Source organism: Lonchura striata, chromosome 7, assembly GCF_050655825.1.
Source record: "Lonchura striata isolate lonStrDom1 chromosome 7, ASM5065582v1, whole genome shotgun sequence".
Lineage (NCBI taxonomy): Eukaryota > Metazoa > Chordata > Aves > Passeriformes > Estrildidae > Lonchura > Lonchura striata.
Window position 1 is genome coordinate 10435267 of NC_140709.1, and position 20651 is coordinate 10455917.

A 20651-nucleotide genomic window follows, 5' to 3' on the forward strand; every position below is an offset into this window, starting at 1 on the left:
TTGTCCCTGGCTCTGTGTGGCTCTTTGGTTTTTGTGTATTTTCTGTATTCTAATGCCAAATAATCATTTATCTGCAGAAAACAAGTGTTCAGACAACAAGCATCTTGCTTTTAACAGCTCATGTGCTGATGGGTGTGTAGCTGTGGAACTTTGTGTGCCTGCATTGCCATCTGAAATCCACTACAGACACACAGTCATGCACATCAGCAAAGATCAGGGATGGATTTGGGCTAAAGAGAAAAACATTTGGTAATCCAGAATTTGCCACAACCATGCAGTGAGAAGGAAAAAGCCCAGGAGTATCAGTCTGGCTGGATGGAACCAACAGGGAGAGAGGTTTGATGGAGCAAGTGAGGACTGAGGTACTCAGAACCTCTGACAATAAAATATGTTTTCTTTAGGATCCCCTTTTCAGTGATTCTGGTCAAAATAAAAATAAACAAACAAATAAGTCTCAACCTATTTTCAACGTCTCAGAGCCTTTAAAACAGCAAAAGCATCTTGTTCTCCTAAGAGTAAAGCTAAAAGAATTAGGAAAAAGAAAACTAACACTGCCTCCTCCTGAAGAGTTAGCAGCAATTTCTCTCAGTGCACTTCCTTTGTACTGCACCCGAAAAAGTCAAAAGCGATGGCTATAACTTTTCATGGACTCATGCTGGTAACTTCCCTCATCCTTCAGAGAAGCATCAGGAATGATGCACCAGGCAAAGACAGCATCCTCACCTACTTGGGTTGTAGGACACATGCTTTATCAATGGCAGAAAAATTCACCTCAGAATCAAAATGGAAAACATTGAGGTCTCTGCAAATATAAAACTCTTGACATCACTGCAGTCAAGAACAGCTTATCTTGCTTATCTTGGCCCCATTTTTCTCAGTTGATGGCTGTTAACATGAAACATTGAGGTGAGAGAAAGAATTGTAGCCTGGGCTGTGGTTTGTTCCATCACCCTTTAAAAGTATCTTAGTGCCTGGTGAGCAGACAGGTTTTCTATAGCTTGTATTTTTTCTGTAGCAGTTCAGAACCCTATATTAACAACATACCTAGAAGCAATCTGCAGCACAGAAGAACATTAGAGGACAGAAAAGAAAAGCTTAATCCATAGAACCTGGGGTTTTTGTATGTCTATCCCCATGTATGTTTATGATCTGGCTCTAAGTCCATTTCAAATAGGCAGTTGATTGGGTTTCTTAAATGTGTAAATGAAAAAAAAAAAAACCAAACCAAATTAGAGTAAAAAGGCTTTAAGTTTGCAATGTATGTGATTACACTATCTTTCCTCTTCAGGGTGTCCAGCCCCACATTATAAAACAGCAGGTCTAAGGTCTTATTGTTGAAGAGGATTCAATTTGTCCCCATCTCGCATTTGCTCTTCCTTTATACTACTTTAGCACTTAACACAATTAACTGTAAATGGTTTATTAAAATAAATCCCTTGCCCCAGATTTGGATGTCCCTAGGCAGATGTGCCAGAGCATGGGCCCCAGGCAGGCCCATGGGGGTGGAGGAGGCAGGGCAGCCCTGAGGTCCCCGTGTGCCTGAGAGAATGCCCTGTAGCTGGCATTGAGGCACTGCATGGCAGGGCTGCAGCTCCATACACATCCCTACACTCAACAATCATACCCACATGCATCCTAGACATCCTAGGGCATCCTATCCCAGTGCCGTGCAAACCTTCACATACATCCTCGTGTTCTCCCCTATATGCAAGCCATTCAAAAGCCTCCAAAACACACGCACAGATCACCCATATGTATTTCATTCCCATCCCATGCAAACCCATAAGCACACTCCTCTACACTTCCCATACATGCACCCCATAGATACAAGGTCTGTAAGCCCCACATCCCCACAGCTCTGCAGTGCACAGCTCATATGGCACCCATGTGCGTCCCTACACAATCCGCATACACCCGCAGCCAGGTCTGGACACCCGGCATCCGCAGCCGCCCCTCCTGGGCGAGCCGGGCTCCACAGCAGCTGGGCTGGGCTGGGCTGAGCTGGGCTGGGCTGGGCTGAGCTGGGCTGGGCTGGGCTGGGCTGGGCTGGGCTCCGGGCCTTTTGCCGGCCCTGGCGCGCCCGGGGTTCCCCCTGGACCCCCGTCCGCTGCCGAGCGAGCTCCGCCGGGAAGGAGCGAAGGGCAGCCGCGCCCACCGCAGGCGCTATCGCCGCTGGGCACCGCTTCCCCCGCGGGCTCCGCGCTTCCCCCGCTGCAGCCCAGCCCGGCCCGGCCCGGCCGAGGGCAGGTGGGCTGGAGCCGCAGATCCAGGGCTGGGCAGCTCGGGGCGAGGCGGCTCCGGCAGCGCTCCCGCGGCCGCGGGGCTCTCCCTGCCGGCTGCGCCCCGGGGCGCGGGGGGAAGCCCGTGGGCGGGCGCGGGTGGGGGGTACCGCGGCATCCTCCGCGGGGGGAGGTGAAGGAGGCGGAGAAGGAGGAGGAGAAGAGGGAAACCTGCTTCTCCGGAGAGACGAGGTAGCGGCGCTGCAGCGAGCCAGCCAGCGGCGCGGGCTGCGGGCACATGCCGGGCTTGGAGCACCGGAGCCGCGGGATTCCTGCGGGTCTCTCAGCCCAGCTCCCGTCCCTTCCCCGGCGACAGCGTCAGCTGGGCTCCGGCAGGGAGGAGGGTTCACCCACGGCTCCCCTCCCGGAGTGCGTTAATCCCAGAGCAAGCAAACCTGGTAGTAAGTACTTGTCATCTTTTATGTATGATTTTTTACAGTTTTATTGTTCTCTGCTGGCAGGTAGCAAAGGATTTCTAAGATGAAGCATTTATAGGCTCGGCTGTAAGGATAATCTCTTTGGCTCTCTCTTGGCCTCCTGAGCCTTTCAAATATAGAGATGCATATGTGGAGGCACATGTAGCAACATTCCTTCGCTACACAGCTACATCTTTAATGTTTCTGTGTTTCAAACAAAATGTATGTACTGGAACTTTTATTTTAACTTTGAGAACTTCTGCTGTTCTTAAAGTAATTTGTATCATGTTGCACAACATGCTTAGTCTCAGAGAAGGATAAATCCTGGTGACACTACTTAAACATCCTGCATGAGGATGGGGGAAGGAGATGAATGTTTAAAATCATTAACTTGGCAGAGGTGGCAAAATCACTTCTCTGCAGGCTGCCTTCACGCTATGGAGCAATATGTTTTTGGGGATTCTTTGCCTTTTAATCCTCTTTCCTGTGTGTGCACATCTGGACTCTGGCCTGGCACTGCTCCCTGCACTCAGGCTGGAAAGGAGTGGCATGGCAGAGTAGCAGGGGCTGGAGACCAGGGATAAAAAGACAGGGGATCCTTCCCTCTTCTTACACTTTAAAGATACTTTTTGCTGTAGTCTTGTCTTCTGCAGAGTAAATCCAGAGGAATATTCCTAGAGTCAGTAAGTGGAATCAAAAGTGTTTCAAAGGATGCATTATTCTCCCTGCAAAGGGAATGGATGAGAGGATAAGTGCAAATACCTGATTCTACACCCTTCTTCTAAGAGGTTTCCAAGCATTTGGAGGGGAAGGAGGTGTAAGTGTGGAGTTACATGACGTGCAGAAGGTGTTTTCCCCACTAAGACTCTACAAAATTATGCTACCTCTTTGTGGAGTGCTGGAATGCCATTTCTGTCAGCGGAGCTGAAAGAGAAATAGTAATTTCTCTCTAATTTTAAATCCCTAAGAGAACTGCTATCTTTCTCCTGCTACTTCCTGTGCACATCTTTGTTTTATTTTATTCTGCTAATGACTTGCATTATTATTTGCAGAATATGATATGTGTCTTCCTGTGCAACTCTGTGTTTGCTGAGATGTTTCTGGAACTAGGTTCTAGGAGTGCATTTTAGGAGCCTTCTGTTTTTAAACCAAAATTATATTTACTAATAACCGAATAGTTAATTTTCATCTGGCACATATCCATTATTTTCTGTTTCGTCAAGTGATACTATTCTTTCTGTAGCTGGTCACCCTGTGCTCTAGGTTGTAACAAAGTGCACATGATAACAATGTTACACCCATCCTTGGCCTTTTACAAATGGATGCTACAGGAAAAGTATTTTAACTCCAAAAGTAACAGGGGTGATTTTGTTGGTTGTAATAGGAGAATGTTTGCTACCAGAGGACCAGGCACTAGAATGATAGGCAGGATGTCCTGTGCTGGTGTGTGACCTGTTACTGGCATTTAACCTTTTTAGATGGACATGAGCAGAAAGGAAATGCCTGGTTTAACAAACATTGCAACTAGAATTTTATACAAACGTGGGAGGCTCACACCAATTAATGGCACTGACCCCATTTTTATTGGTCTTGTAGGGAAGTCTTAAAAGATCTACTGCAAAGAAAGTTATAAATCAGATACTCTGCTGTTGCAAGCATGTGTCCATGTCTTTAGTTGCCCTGCTGCATGGTGCAAAGGAGAATGAAAGAAATAATTCAGTGAAGTTCTGTTGGTTTCCTTGTATAATGCTGAAAGGGAATTTATAAAGTCTGAAATAAACTGAGATTACATATTGCCATTGGCTTAGGGTAAATGTAAGAGACGCATCATTTTTCACCAGTTTTTGGTCTGTTTTGTGTTCTCTGCTCTCCTTGGCTCCTCCTTTAAGTTCATTAGGACTTCCTCTGGGCGATGATCCGATTTTTACAGTCAATCAAAATCCATACCAATATCCTTGCGCAGGCCAAATACACTGTACTTAGAAACACTATAAACCAACAGCTACAAATTACTTTCAGAACCCTCCTAAAACAAAATGCAGATGTAAATAGAGTTCAGGACTGCTCCAAATGCTGTGCCTTAAAGCTCTGGATGTCTAAATCCAGAAAATGTGCTCAGAAGCTCTATTTGAGAGCCATGTAAGGAGATGGCTGAAGTTTCTGGTTACACTCTGGAGGACTGGTAGCCACAGGCTGTGGTTGTTGGACTCTTCTGGGTAGTTTGAATGCAGGTCTGAGCATGGGCTGGAAGTGATCCTGGTTTTGCAGACAGACTCATCTCCTTTCATTCATAAACTTGTCAAGTACATAATAAAACATGCTGTGGTGGTTTGCTTTCACTGTGTTTAGAGCTGTACTCAATAGCTTTTCCAAACTTTATTCCACAGGTATGAGTTAGGAGTAAGGAAGGTAATTTTTTCCTTCCCTTTGCTGATTACACACTCTTCTCTCTTTGATGCTAAATTACTCTGGTTTTTTTATGACCTCCCATGGAAGGTTAGGTGATCCTTTCTCTCATGGCTCTAGAAACACCTTGCTGCACCTGTTGCAGTAGACTTTTCAAACATTTCCTGTGGCATCCACTACGCAAAACAGGATCTTAGCAAGTTTTGTACAGCTGCCTTCATCCCACTGATGGGAATGCTTCAAATATGTACATTAGGGCTACATTGGCACTGGATGCAGAGAAGATATGATTAATCTATAGTGCTGAAAAGGATTCATCAGTGAAGCCAGGTGGTTCCAGGTAGGATGGACTCTGGAGGTTTTTTTTTTAATTAACACAGCTTTAAATGTCATCCACATTGTCTGTATTTTACTTAAATCTGTGTCTTTTACAGTGTGGGTTTTGCTGAAATCTGTGTCTTTTCTGAGCAATAAGAAAAGAGAGTCTATGGAGTGTTCTAGAGCAAGGTCTGTCTCTAATAATGTTTTCATTAAGCCTCTCTACAGACAGAAGAGTAAACTAATTACCAGACTAACATGTCATTTGGCTCTGTGAACAAGCTACTGAACACTAACTTATGAATGGAAACTTAAAAGGCTCATTAGCAACCTGCTACATGAAAGAAATGCCAAAGTGAAATGAAAATACATTATATTCCTGTTGTTGCTATTAAAGCTGATATAGAATAGCAATTTAGTTTTCGTGGGAATCTTAAATAATTTCATAAACTTTTTTTGCCTCTGAACTTTCAGCAGCTGCTCCTTCTATAAAAGCTAGGAATAACTGGTGTTGCTTCAGTAGGAATGAAAGGAGAATTGAGCTCTATAGAAATGAGGAGATTAGAGCTCCATGAGGCATATACGCATTTAATGCTGCTGGAAACCAAACCTGCTTGAATAATCTTAACTCTCACTTCTGGTGAGCAGAAATTCTAGGGGAAAAATTCCCTTAGTGACTTATTAACAAAGGCTTTTCAGGTTTGCTGGGATTTATCATGTGAGCCTAATCTACCTTTTGTTCATCCAGTTGGCAGGCTTTAAGATTTAAAAGGGTCTGCAGAAACTCCTCCCCCAAACTCCTTATTTAATTAAAGAGCTTTGGTGCATTATTTACTTTTAAGTCTTCCATTTATATGAGAACAATGAGTTTGGGTTAACATATTGTAAAATATTTGTGAATGCTGCATTATAAGCAGGGAAAAGAAACAAACTTTGGCTACACCTCCAAATTCACACTGACCTATATGGGCTCATGAGGATGACTGAAAGTGAGGCTAGACATATGTAAATGCTAAAGTACAAACACAGGTGTGTAGCTCTACAACAAATTTGTCTGCCTCTGAAGGTGATTTAAAGGGCCTGGAGGAGAGTTGGTTTCATTTTGTTCTCTGAGAGTCACCGGATATGCAGATCAGGCTTTGCACATACCAGTAATTTTTATATTCTGCTTTGGTAGTTCATCAAAGACAGACTGGTAACTGTAGTTCTCTCACTAGCTCCCCCAGCTCCTTCTCCTCCCCCACTCCATTCATCCCTGTAGCTGTGAGCATCAAGTTGCAGATAAAATGACTTCTGAGAGAGCAATGGGATGCAGTTCTTGCCAAAGGCAATTAAGTGCTTAGGATTACAGTGTGCTTTACAAAGTGTGTTCTTGCTGAATCCCTTTCCTCTTCTGTTTGCTGGCACGAAGCAATTTCTTGGCACTTACCTTTGTTATAACAAGTCTGAGCATTGCTAAACTTCACTACAGCATGTCTAGAAAGCTGTAGTGTCTTCTGTTTTGAGGATAGTCTTTCTGGTGATTCTTTACTGGGAGTCAGCTTGACCTCATCACCTTTGCTGTAATTGGATTAAATTCACTCACTTGCCAAAAACACGACCAGCTGACAGCATATTAATTCTTCAGACTGAAGTACTGGTTTGTATGCATAGGTTCCATGGTCTCAAAGGCATTTTTAGGGCTTGTGATGCAGCCAGTGTGTCACAGGATGCAGAATTGTCACAGAGGGATGTTTTCAGTTATTTTCTTCATCAGAAAAGGTTTCAGACAGACCACACATTCTGTGTGAAAGTAGAAGATCTAACCTGTGGGAGAAGAAATTGCTTGCTCTATTTGCCACTCTCGTGTATCGCTTCCTACTTCTTCTTGTGCAATGTGATAAACTGTTGAGAGTCTACAGACATCCTGGCTGAGGAAAGTGAGTGATGGCATGTGCTGGTTTACACACTCACTGCAGTTAATTTCTAATTATTGCACAGCAGGTTAAAATCATTATTCTGAGTTAGTATTTTACTGCTTTTTTTTTTTTTTCCTGTTATTCTTCAGCAATTCTGTGATTGGAGGTATTTGCAGAGTGGCAGGATGATAGCTGAACAAAAGAAATGTACCCAAAAAGGACATTGGAAGTGTGTAGTGAAGGATAATCTGTTCACCAAGCCTGCAGTTTCACCCGGAGGCCTTTTATATACTGTTTAAACCAATGTAATCCAGCTTTCAGTGGGAACCACTGCTAAGCAGCAAAAATCACTATACTGATTGTTAACCTCAGCAAAATGTTAAAGGATGAGTGAATAATGGGGAGACCAAGGACCAAGCTGCAAATGCTCTTACAAAGAGGATTTGAGAGACACAGTAGTACCCAGTATGACACAGGCACTCTGAGATACTCCAAATAATGAAAGGATCCCAGTTTTAGCTTTTCTTATCTGTCTGGAAGTACTGCAAGTTTCCTGTTTGCTGCAGAGGCCTCTAAGAGCTTTGTTTTGCAGGCAGCATGGACCAGAGGAGCTAGAGCTCCCAGCTCTGTATTCCGAGCAGGGCATTGTTGCACTTGATTTCAAGGTGATGTTTCTTTCTCTAAATTCTATAAACTGATGAACATTTCCGGTGCAAAACAATAGGCAAACAAGGTGAGATAGGGCTGTGAGATTTTCCACATCTTCTAAATAACAGTCACAATTTAGCTTACTATGTGAATGTGCAGTGCAAATAGTAGCCAGGATGTCTGCTTTAATACCCCATTATAAAATGCATGTAGTTACTTAATATTTTTGGCAGTATTGACTATTAAGAAGTTGCTTGTCTCCTGATGGAAGACACATATAATTCCATTAATTCTTTATAATAGTGTAAGCAGTTTGTTAAATACTGAAGTAAAAGATTTTTTCGTTCACATGTTTTATGTCATGTAATTGGAATCAATGTCATTTAAAAAAAGAATTAAAAAAAAAACCCCTAAGAACCAAAACACTGACCATCCCTCCTGGACAAGGATTAAGTCTGACTGGGTGAAAAGAATAAAGTATGTGCTGGCATGTTGTGTAAGAAGCACTCACAAAGTCCAGGTCAGACATACACTATGTTCTTACACTGTTGATTGTATCAAAAGGAAAGTTACAAACCAAAAGCAACAAGCAAGCTGTGTTTAAAATACGCAGGAAAGAGAAATTGGTCAAGAATGTCCTGTTTTATTTAGGTTATTTACCTCAGGACTTTTAGGATCATAAGCTTTCCTTTCCTTTGGTGAAGAAGATAGTAAGTCGGTGCTGCGTGTCTGAAAGCGTTACTGATGCATCACTAGTTCAAGTCCAGCCTGGTTTTGGAGGTGAGAAACCTCTTCTGTTGTGTGCAGTGTCAGTTTGCAGCAGAGCTGGTGAGGGCTAGGCTGGGGAGCCCTGGCTGCTGGTTCAGAGCTGACACTGTGGTCCTGGCGACCTCGGGGTGTATCTTGGGCAGAGCCTGAGAGAGCATTGCAGAGGGAGCCCTGGCTTGGAAACAAGAGCTGGTGTCCCCCCCAGCATCACAGCAGTGCAGTTCCTCTGACCTCAGCAGAGCTGCAGCATTCATGGTTTTCGGTGACGTGGGAGCAAAACTGGGCCTATATTCTTTTAACTGGTCTATTTAGCAGCTCTTTTCCATATGCAGTCTCCATGCCAGTGACAGGAGCTTCCTGGAACTGACAGCAGACACAAAAGACCCTCTTCTCTAAACCACTGGACCTTAAGAATTTTGAAAGGATGTTACAACAAGCCTCATAATACAGCATTGTCAGGCCCTCTCTGAAGAGGCCTGCCGTGGAATCATACCTCTAAGCTTTCCAAAGGGGGAGTGATGACCCCACATGGAAGAAAATACAAGAGTAATGGTTTGGGTGGCTATGAGGAATTTTATGGTACTACTTCTCCTGGCTGTAACTTGAAACCAGCTGGAGGCATTTAGTGCTAACTGAACTCTATATAAAGAGGCAGGCAAATATCTGAGCATGTATCCTGCAGGTTTTTTAAGAAGAGATTTTGGCTTGTGAGTCTGTGCATTCTGGCTGCCTCTTTCTCACAGACAGGGGAGTGGTGAAAGAAGGTTTGTTTTATTTTCTCCTACATTTCCCTTTCTTCTTCCTACTCATTTTCCTGTTCCTTTGCAGTACAGCAGCTTTTCATGTTGCTGCGAAAGTGTCTGTGCCTGTGAGTAGAGCGAGCACATTTGAATGGAAGAGGCCATGGGTTTGGGAAGTTTTGAGCTGCAGCATTCCCAAGGGAGGGGCAGGATTTGCATTCCCTCCCTCAGCCCTGCTCAGGGATGTGCCTAAAGGTGAGTCTGTGGGATGGCAGTGGGTATCCAGGAGGGAATCCCCTCACGGTGAGGAGGCAGGGGTGGTGCTGCATGCCGGCTTCGAAGCACCCGCTGCCATTTCCCTCAGCCCCAGCCCGCGGGACCAAGGCCGTGCTGCACCCGATGGGGAATGCTGAGGTTGTGTGTAAGTCAGCCTAAACATGGCCAGTACTTATTGATCGAATAATCCCATCCTGTGCAGAGTAAAAGTCAGTTTCATGGGTGTTTTCTTAAAATGCTTCTAAACTCAGTCAGCAGAAGCATTACTCCTTCACTTTACCTGAAACTGTGCCTTTATCAAGTTCAATTCAGATGACAATAAAGTGTTGAGTTCCCATTCAATCTATTTAGTTCTTCCCTGGTGCAGAGCTCAGTTATATTCCTTTTCCAGGGTATTTCCAAGCTATAGCTGTGGATGTTGATGTGGCCCTGGTCAGCCTGAGCAGAAGTGGGGGCTCACTTCCTGACTGGACCACAGTGACAGCTAGAAAATGAGGTTACAAAAGTTAAAGGACTTGCAAAAGTCCTTAACTTACAAAAGTTAAGGACTATCTGAGCATGTCGAGCAAGGACAGCTGGACATGCTCAGAGAGCTCTCCAGGTAAAATAGTGTGGGCCTTGTTTCATTCTCCATGTGTACTATTGACCTTAAACTTAATGTAGGATCCTCTAACTGCAAATGCTTTACTACTTTTTGCTTTGTTTCAGAGGGCAAAAGTAAGCATAAATGTGTAAATAAGTTTTAGCACTTGTTGCTACATTGATTTTATATTATAATGTATTTTGCTGGACAACTGAGGTAACCTTCTTTGAACTTGCTCATCAGTTTATAAGCACTGTAGGATCCTGTGGGTTTGTTATATGCATAATCACCTATAATACAGGTATATTGTATTAGTAATGTGTGGCTATTGATATCCGAGTAGGGGACTGTAGTAACAAGCCTACTCACTAAATTGCAGAGAAGAAAAATGCGTGATGTTTCATGTCTGTTCATGCCTGTTGTGATTTCTGTGCTGAGCTTTCCAGTGCTAGTTCCTTTCTAGCTGGTTTCCTTACAAGTGTAAGGTTTTGAGACAGATGGTGTCATGGACAGGAACAAGAGAACTTTGTCAAACTTGGCTAGTTTATCTGTGTAGCATAGAAATTTTTTCCCTTTAAATATTTATCTATAAATATTTAAATTTTTTTGATTTAAAAACTAAAATATTTTTTTAACTGTATGAATAACAAGATAATGAAATAAATTGAACATCAAAACAAAGGATTTATTGTCTTGAAAACAAACTTGCTGTAATTACATTTCTTGTGAGGTGTTTTTTTTTTTTGTTGTTGTTTTTTCCAAGCTTATATTTCACTTACAAGACAGGAAATACAGCCTTGCTGATTGCATTTTTAGAGCTTTAAATAACTTACTGCCTTCAAAGATGGTATTAATTTAAAAAATGCTTCTAAAATGAAAGCTTGATGAATTAAAAATTAAATTGCGTGGGTAAAATAATTACTTACTGTACTGTGTCTACAGGTGTTAAGGTGTTTTCAGGGGAAGGGTGTTCTAAGAGAAGTTCTGGTACCTGTAACGGGTCTAAATTATTTCATTTAATTTTCTTTGCTGGTTGTGTCCTAGTTGTTCCTGTCCCATTCTCACCCCTGTCATGAAGGGTAAGGAATATGTTTGTTTCTATCACCTTGCTCTTTTGTTGGGAACATTGCTTATCCTCAGGAAGTAGTGTGATATGTGCAACGTTAAGTTGACCTAAAAAATGAATAACTTTAGAAATGCCTCAGTCTTCCAGTTAGCTCAGTATTGTGTCTGACAAGTTAACAGGAGAACCTCCAACAGCTGTTTCTTGAGATCCATTTCTCTCCAGGCATCTCCAGTTTCCACAGATCTTCTGTTAAGGATGTTAGAGGATATGTACCTGTTTAGTCATTTAAGTGTCTATTTATGGACCTGTTGACTAGTGTTTGTTTAATCCCTTTTTGAACCCATGAACATCCTTTGCCTTCAGAGTGTTGCGTGACAGCAAATTCCAGAAGCTTGTAACCTGCTGGATCAAATGTCTTTTCTATTTAAATGAGTTGGTTGCAGTGAGTACTGCCTTGTTCTTATTTTGTAGGGTTGGACAAACAACTGTTGGGCATTTAGTAGCTCATGGGTTTTTTGTTATACCTGGTCATATCCACTGCATATGCCTTATTTCTGAGCTGAGGACCCCCAGCCTCTTTAGTATCTGTTTCCATCTGGTTGCCCTTTTTGACAAGTTGGTAATGTCCTCCTTGGTGTGTGGAGAGCAGATCACAGTACTAAAGTACTGTGGGAGTGCTCAGGCTGTGAGGAGTGGCAGAAGTGTCCTGCCTTCCTCTTTTTCTGAGGATTCCAATGATGTTGCTGGCTTTTTTTGACTGCTATTAAACACTGAGCCAAGGGCTTCAGAGAACTGGCAAGGATGGCTCGGACTCCAAGTAGGAATATTTAGAATTGATATTGCCTTGAGGAACTACTACACTAAAGCCTACTTGCCAACATTTTCCTCAATCATTTAATTTTGTTATTGATAAACATGCTGAGTAGCACAGTCCCAGCACTGATCCCAATAATTGCATTGCTGATTCCTCTCCATCTTAAAAAGCCTGTGAAGCACTACTCTTTCTAATGTTCACTCTCCTCCTTCAATGAATTCAGACTTGCCAGATTGTGGTTTCCAGGTTCCCTACACAGCCCTTCCTGCAGCTGGAAGTTATGCAGGCAGGATCTGTGATTCTCAAGCACAGAGACTCTCTGTAGCTCTGGCTTGCATACCTTGGCTAGTGGTCCTTAAATAATTATTTGATTTTCTTCAGAACTTGTGTGAAAATTGTTTTGTCTCAGTGCTTTATTAACATCTAGCTTCCTTGTTTGGTCTGGTATTTCCTGATTTTACTTCAGATTGGTCTGGTTCCTCTACCAGATTTGCAACAGAGGGTGCACTGGATGTGGAAATCTCGCCAAAGATTTCATCAGTAAAGGCTGATGTAAAGAATTCACTGAGATTCTCTGCTACAACTGTATCATCCCCATCTGTGCTTTATACACCTTTGTCATCCAGCAGCTGGACTGCTTTTCCTAGCTGGTTTCCTGTCCTTGATGTATTTCAAGAGCTGTTTACTAGCACAGTGATCTTTGTTTGCAGGCAATTTTTGGATTGTCTTTTAGCCTTTTTAATTTCCTGCTTACATTTTACTTGCCATGTTTTATGGGCTCCCCTGTCTTTACTTAAGCAATCCATTTTCTAAGAGCTGACCTATGCCCTGCAATACTCTCCTAACTCTCCCTGAGTCTTCCTGCTTTTTGAAGTGCTCCTTTTGAATGTCTGTGTTTTTTTCTTTTTTTCACATCCTTAAATGATTCCCTTTCTTAAAATTAAATAACTGTACATAGGTTTTGTTTGGTGACCCTTACATCAGAGCTGTTCTTTGTCGTACTTAACAAGTAGTCTTTATAGTTTTCTCTGGTTAGGATGGTCCCTGTACTTAGAAGTTTCTTTTCTACTGGAGAGCTGTATATGGATCTAGAAAAATTGTATTATATCATCCCTTTCTTTTGCACGGGGGCTAGTACTGAATATTTCTAAACATCCTCATGGTGTACTAGCAGCTGTTAGTATTGCAATACTCTGTGGAAGCCATCTATCAAAACTGAAGGGCACAAACTGTATGAATCTGTGTGGTGCTAATGGAGCTGGATATGTTATTACCTTTTGCATGCATACAGTATGTTCAGTGGTGATGAAAACTTTGCACTCCTGAAATCCTGAACTAAATTATATATAAAATTCAAAACCTATGCCCTTGAAACATCCAACAGGAAGATAGCCTTGCTTTTCCAGTTCTGCAGACATGAAAGAAAACCTGAAGGAGAGCAGTCTGTGGTTATATGAGAAGTCTCTGTGGATATGTTTACAAGAGCTCAAGTGTGTTTATATTCATTCCTGTGCAATTACTGGAGGATTTTCCTTATTCCATAAAGCATGTGTACACATTTGAAGGAGAAGTACAGGTGTTTACTCTCTACAGTTGCACTTTGAAGGGCTGCTTGTACAGATGCAATCCAGCATTGAAACAGAATATGCAAACAAATTATTGCTGATTAATAGTGCTTGGCTAGTTGAAGCTAATATTAATCAAAAAACTAGGTAGGTGAGTAAATGTAGGTACTGTCTTCTCTTTGCCCTGACCACAGGATTAAAGTGTCTGTGGTTTTTTAATTTTTCTATTTACCACTAAGTCACACCTTGTCCCCTGCTAATTGCAGAATGCCTTGCATTCTGTAAATGGAAACACCTAAATTTGCAGAGTTCATCTGTTTGAGCTTTTACTTAACCCATGAGTGCTGGACAAATCTTGCTTCAAATCTAGCTATGTGTCTATGCTTTATTGAAACTTTTGGATTCAAGCCTACTACATTTCTTCCAGGACCAGAAAGCTCTTGGAAATGTATATGCTGTCTCTGGGTGATGACTTTACTGATGAATTGCAGGAGTTCCCCATCCCATGATGAGCTAAATAATGAATTAGAGTTCTATATTTCTATAGTTACTGGAAAAAAAAAAAAAAGTGAAATTGTCCAGAGCAATTTCTTCATCAAAGCTGACTGAAATAACATCTGTGGTGAAAACCTGTGCCTCATCATTTCATTGTGACACATGCAAGGGAAATTATATTAACTGAAACAGTTGTCTTTCATGGAGAGGAACTGATCTTACTGATCTTCATGATACAGAAGACTTTTTACAGTGCTGTATCTGACTAACCCATTCTCTTGAGTGATTTCTTATCAAGTGAAATTTCTGTGGCTGTCAGGATCTTTTGTGGTCCTTGACTTCTGTGGAGGGCTTTAGCTGTGGCATTGTTCTCACTGCTAGGCTTCAGAAGGATTTTCATTGTCATCTAGAGACCATCTTCTACTTTGCTGTTGGATTGGTAGGTTTATATAGCTACTGCAGCCAGACTTCACTTGTGTGATCTTTAGGTATCAATAATTTCAGCAGGATAATAGTTCATTGCTTTCAAATAATATTTTAACTTCATGATGCATTCCTTAATTTGGATTATTTGCAGGATCTCTACTAGAATGTTTCATGAGTGGTGTGGTCAAATGCATAGTCCTTAATACTTTCATCACTAGGTTTCAAAACTCTTTACAAAGCAGTACCAGAGAGAAAGGAGTTTGACTTCTCTAAAGCCTGAAAAAAGAAAAGAAAGATTAATCTTCTGTTTTTATGTCTGAATGCAAAGTTGTCTTAGTCTAACTAAAATCAGTTTAGGAGGTTACTGAATAAAACATGTGAGTGAACATACTTGCATTACCTTTAATGCAGGTTTAGCCTAGATTTAGCTTAATGTACCAAAACCAAACAAACAAAAAAACCAAAAAACGACCAAAAAGTTGCTTAGAAATGTAAATGGACCAATGAGAGTGTTTAGGTATTATCAAATATTTAAGCTCTTTCCTTTAAACTGCATGCTTGACATACAGAATTTCTGGAGCTCACAGGAGAATTTTTTGGGGGTGAATTTTTTAGCCTAATTCACTATGAATCTCCACTGTGCAATTCTTTTTCTTCCATACTTGAAATTTAATATTAGTTCTGTTGGTTCAACTGGATTAATTAGCTCAGAAACATGTACTTAGTTAAGTGGCAAGCCAAAATAATAATTTCTTTCAAATCTGACTACTTATTATCCATGTCTGTTCTACTCTGTGTGCTGATCAAGGAGACTTTGAGGTGCTCATAAAACAGACATGAAGCTACTACTAGCAACTTTTGGGAGTTTGTAGCCTGAAAAATTAACCCTTTTTACTTATTACATGGATTCCCTGTACCTTGCCCCTTCCAGATGACAGTTACTTTCTTTCTTCTTCAAATGAGATCAACTGAATGTGGTTTGTAGGAAAACTACTCTGCAAAGTTACAACAACAACAACAACAAAAGCTTACTAGATAAATTAAAAGTTTTGAACTGTCTCACAAATATTGAATCTCAAGTTGTGAAAACAAAACCTGAGTTTAGGTCCAGTATCAGAATTTGATACTGTTATTTTGAATAGCTCTGGTTAACTCAGAACAAGGTTTGCCTGCTCCCTTTTGTATGCTGGAGTTCCATAGTGCAGCAGTTAACTGGGAGCTATGTTATACCAGCTTACTGTGCAAATACTGCAGAAAGCCTTGTCACTGCCTCTAAAGAGTTTTGTCCAAGATGGTGAACAGCTGCTTACTTCTAGTGCAGTGATATATCTACAGATAGGTAGGCAGATAGATATATATATAATTTTTCTAATGAGGAACTGTACTGAACTGATAAAACTGGATATTTGTGATATATTTGTTACTTTAATCTCAGGATTTACTGTGCTTCTGCTTTTACTCTGCTGCTTTTCAAAAGTGTGTGTCATTTAATTCATCTTGTACCATAATCAATGGTGTTGTTAAAACAGATCTCTCAGAAAGTCATGTGGAGATTTTTTTCTCATTTGAGAAAGGAGACCAGAATCTCACGTAACATCTTTTTTTTTTTTGTATTACTATTTTTTCCTCCTGAGTTGTTTGCTTTCCTCATATTGTAGAAGAAAAGCATTTTCAGCTTTAGATTTCTGCAGCTTCAGTTTCCAGCCCCTGGGTTTTGGTATGTCTCTGAGATAACTTTAGCATCTGGTACTGGTGGGTTTCCTCTGAAGGCACTGCTCTATGTGATAAGAAAGCTTGTACTCCTCTTGAACTGAACTTTGTATGGATTTTGGCTATAATATGCATATATGTATATGTTTGTATTTTCTAAATCTATTTTTCCCAGTCTCCAAATCATTGTCATGCTCCATTTAATTATCTCCAGACTTTTTCAGTGTCCTTTTTAAGGACAGGAGTGAGGTGGAAGACATTTTCCATTATGTGTTTGTGCATCAAACTCAGAGGCCTTGCTCGAGCTTCGAAGTTCTCCAGAATGGTAAATTTAAACCAAACACTGGGGAACAAAATGCTAATGCTATATGCTTTTTAAAGAAAAAAGGAGGGGAAGATCTAACTAGGCCCTGGGGATCCATCTTCACTGTTCCTTATTACCACAGCTTTATCCTTTCCAGTTCCTAAAGATGCTGTCAGTATTGAACTCTAATGACCTGATTAATGCATTGGAGGGATGCCTATAGATTGTGGTATTGATATTATTTCCAGACGGCTTCCTGGCAGGCAGATTGGCAACAAGATGTCAACTTTGTGGTGATGAGGAGGAAGAGTGTGGATTTTTTACTTTTTATTTTAATGGAGCTTGTCTCAGCAAATAAATACCAGTCATTGGGTCAGCTGGTCTGAAAAACAGTAGTCTTGTGGTAAGCTGAATTCTGTAGATTTATTGGAGTCTATAGAGTAATACAGGAAAAGGATATGATATCTATATTGCTTGCAGAGACTTAAGAGCCCTGTAATACCTGCTCCTCCTTCAGTCAGCAGGGAGCTGTCTTTTGGAGCTGCATGTATCCTGTGCATGTGAAATCTTAGGGATAATCCCAGCCGTGTTTCTTGGGGCAAATACTGGATTTCACAGGATTTAATTCAGAGAATTGAGATCAAGCAATGAAGCAGGCAGGCAGCAGCTGTTAAAAATTCTTAAAACACCACTGCTTAGAATTTTCTTCTTGCATTTTGTGCTTCAACCAGCACTGGTCAGACTCAATATAGAAGAGAAAGGGTTAAATTGCATTACTGACAATATCCAGTGGGTCAGACTGAATGTGCTGCTCCTTTTGTGACAGCAGTGTCCTACCCACTTTTCTGACCCACAAAGAAATTGCTTCTTTTTAGTGACAGTGTTTTGTGTGCAGGATGGCCACATGTACAGCTGGTTCCATTTAACCCATGAGACTGACATGTGAAGTAGCTTCTTATTTTTATTGTTAAGGCAAAGATTAACCTCTAATCTCCTTCTTACATGAGATTTTCTTCCATACTTCAGTATATAAAGTGCAGACTTGTTGGGCAGAGGAATCAGCTGGGAGACTTGGAGTGTCACAATGAATCTGCCTTTGGATTTGAGTCCTCTCAGTCCTAGATAAGTGTTTCACTTCCCTGAAGGGAAAAGAGACGGATTCAGTAAACTGAAAGTTTGCTTATTTTTGGTGGGACTTGTAAGCTGTGCTTTTTTACCATTTCTAACTCACTTTAAAACCAGTTTAACTTTCTGGAAGAGCTGTTGCCTGTGCAAGCAAGTATTGTTCATTTGTTTTGTGCCTCATAGCATACGTAAAAATTTCCCTGAACATTTTTTCTTCCACCTTCACTGCATTTCTGATTCACACTGTTTCCACATAAATGCCTGATACTGCCTATGGACTTGCCAGGGCACAATTTTCTTCTCTCTTACCTGTTGATCTCTTTTAATGTTAGAAGAGATTAAGGTGGAATGAGATGTGTTTTGGTGACTTCGAGACCACAATGCACCCAGTGGTTTGCACAGAAAGTGCTTTATGGAGGTGGATGCTGTAGCTCTAAATTGTTACTGCACACACTTTGGCTTTCAGCTTAGGGAGGACATTGTGCTGTTGAACTTCTAGGGTCAGAAGAGAGGAAGATAATAAACTGCTATAGGAATAAAAGCCTTGGCCAGAGTTTCAGGCCTTAATAACAGTTCTGGTGGGAGGAAGCTCTGAAATGGCAGTGATTCTGAGCCAGGCTGTGCTATAAATCTGAGATGTTGGAGACAAACTTGCTCATAATGTTCTCTGAGATTTTTTTAGAGACAGTGTAGTTCCTATTGCAATATGCCTTCTCATTCTAAGAGGACTTGCAGCTGATTCTACTACTGCTGACATCAACAATGCTGCAAACCCTGTTTTTTCTCTTAATCAGCAAATATTTTTTTCTCCTAGACCATGAAGTAGTGGTTTTCTTTTAGACATGGGCTTCTGCACCCTACCTCTAGGCTGGTAGGGTGTAGAGTAGCCAGGAGAGGCTCATGGTTTTAGCTAAGTTCCATTTCTCTACTTCATTTAAATTCAGTTTGTACCTGTCCTTCATCAGCTTTAATTCTGAGTTCTATGTTGCTTCTTTTTACAGCCAGATCAGCAAAAACACCATAGGAGTTTGAAATGATGGATACAAGACACAACATGGGAAAGCCAACTCCTTCTGCCATAGGTCTAAGCCAGCTAAATCCCTAATGTATGATTTGTGTCTTGTGCATATCTGGCCAAATGTTTCCATGCTATTATTAATGGCAACTTCCTGGTGATCAGTTTCTAGTGGAAGGATCAGTAAAGCTTTCTTTGGGAAAGCTTTTGAGGAAAACCAGTGTTCATTTCACCACTTTAAATTGTCTTTCAAAGATCCACAGCAGCCTGAAAAATACAGAAGCAACCTTGCTCTAGTTTGGATTTAAAAATGGAATTAATGTGGACAGAAAATGCATATTAGTGTCATTGGCTAATTTCTTCCATAGGAGAATAAATTGGGTTCATTGCTATAGATGTTTGAGGGGGCAGGAAATGTCTTGGCTTGGTCCATCTAAACCAAGGAAATCTGAAGTAGAGATTTATGTTCCTGGTGTAATTCTTCAAGTTGTGGGCAGGGAGGGAGAAAAGGAAGTGTATTCAGTGGTATGAGGCTAAAGGCAAATTGCCCAGATCTGCCCTCAGAAATGTAAGCACAGCTCTCAGTAGTTTCAGAGAGAACTGCACGAAATAATGAGAGGATAATGTGGTACACAGAAGTATCCAAATCCTGCATTATCCTTGCAGTGAATGGGACCCAGGTGGGCCTGTCCAGCCTTATTTACAATGGCTGTGCCTTACAACCTCTTTCACAGTCTGACAATTAGGTGGAATTAAGGCTCTTTATGTAGAGGGATTCTGCTCTCTGCCACATTGGAAGTGTTCTTCTGGTTTCTCACCTGAGTATGTTCACTGTTCATTTTGCACCTGTGACTGTTATGCCTCTGGTTATCCTATTCTCTCAGTATTCAGAATTATTTTGGTATTTTTATGTTTGGTTTTGGTGGTTTGATATCAGTTAACAGTGGCTAGTAAGAGTGAGGCCCAAACTCAAAAGAGGGATGATTATCAAACATCAATTAATTTATCAAACAAAATTAACCTGGAGGTTATGTACCCATGGAAGTTAGCCCAGTTAAGTTGCAAAGATGCAGCTTTTGGTGTGGAATTGTTGCTCTCCAGAAGCACCACTGACCTCTCACTGTGCTTCTTTGCTGTCTGTGCAGGAGGAGGTGGGAGCACTGATGTTATGCCCATGGTCCCTGAAAATGCCCTGATTTTACCCAGTGAAAAGTTAGCTGTGCCAAAAAAATTAATTATCACAATTCTTCCTAGTTCCCCACTTTATAGCTCAGCTTTTAAGTTCCTGAAAATCAACAATGTGTTTAGTCCTCTCCTTGGCTGTACCTCAAACTTGTTCCTCAGTAAACCAAAATTAGTTATACAAAATATTACTTAAAGTTCATTACTGTGATTTTTTTCATGTTTTACACCTCTCAAAAGCTGTTAGGTGGTATTTTATGAAGACAATAAAGAAATACTCATCTGCATATCAACACATGAAAACAACTATAGTTTTCTATAAGGTTTCTAAAAATTATTTTCATTTGAAATATTAACTTGGCTCAGGTAAGTATGGCCTGTGAATTGTGCTGTCCTGCTTCCATCACAGAGCTTGCTCAATTAAAGCCTGGAAATAATGGAGTTAAATTTACAAAGGGGAAAGTTTCAGGCGTGTCCTTTCTTCCAGTTTCACCTTTTAGTAAAGCATCATCACACACACAGGTGCTTTGTCCCAGTGGAAGCCATAAGGAGGCTTTGAAGCTCATTTCCATCATTAGTGGCAATTGCCTCTATGTTTTTCCAGTCCCTTTGGGAAC

General features: G+C 41.2%; 1 protein-coding gene across 4 annotated transcripts in view; it reads left to right on the plus strand.

Moving 5' to 3' along the window:
• Nucleotides 1–2417: 2417 nt before the first annotated feature.
• The window catches only part of MYLK (myosin light chain kinase), a 195598-nt gene continuing 177364 nt past the window's right edge, over nucleotides 2418–20651 (plus strand). For 2 of the 4 annotated variants that reach the window (XM_085584907.1, XM_021526064.3), the window contains exon 1: nucleotides 2461–2680. Coding sequence is in view for 1 of the 4 variants with exons in the window: in XM_021526062.4 (XP_021381737.3) it covers nucleotides 2518–2680 (163 nt within the window). In the remaining 3 variants the exon portion in view is untranslated. Of the gene's footprint in view, nucleotides 2681–20651 lie in introns of all 4 variants that reach the window. The other 2 variants (XM_021526062.4, XM_085584908.1) reach the window with 2 other exon arrangements.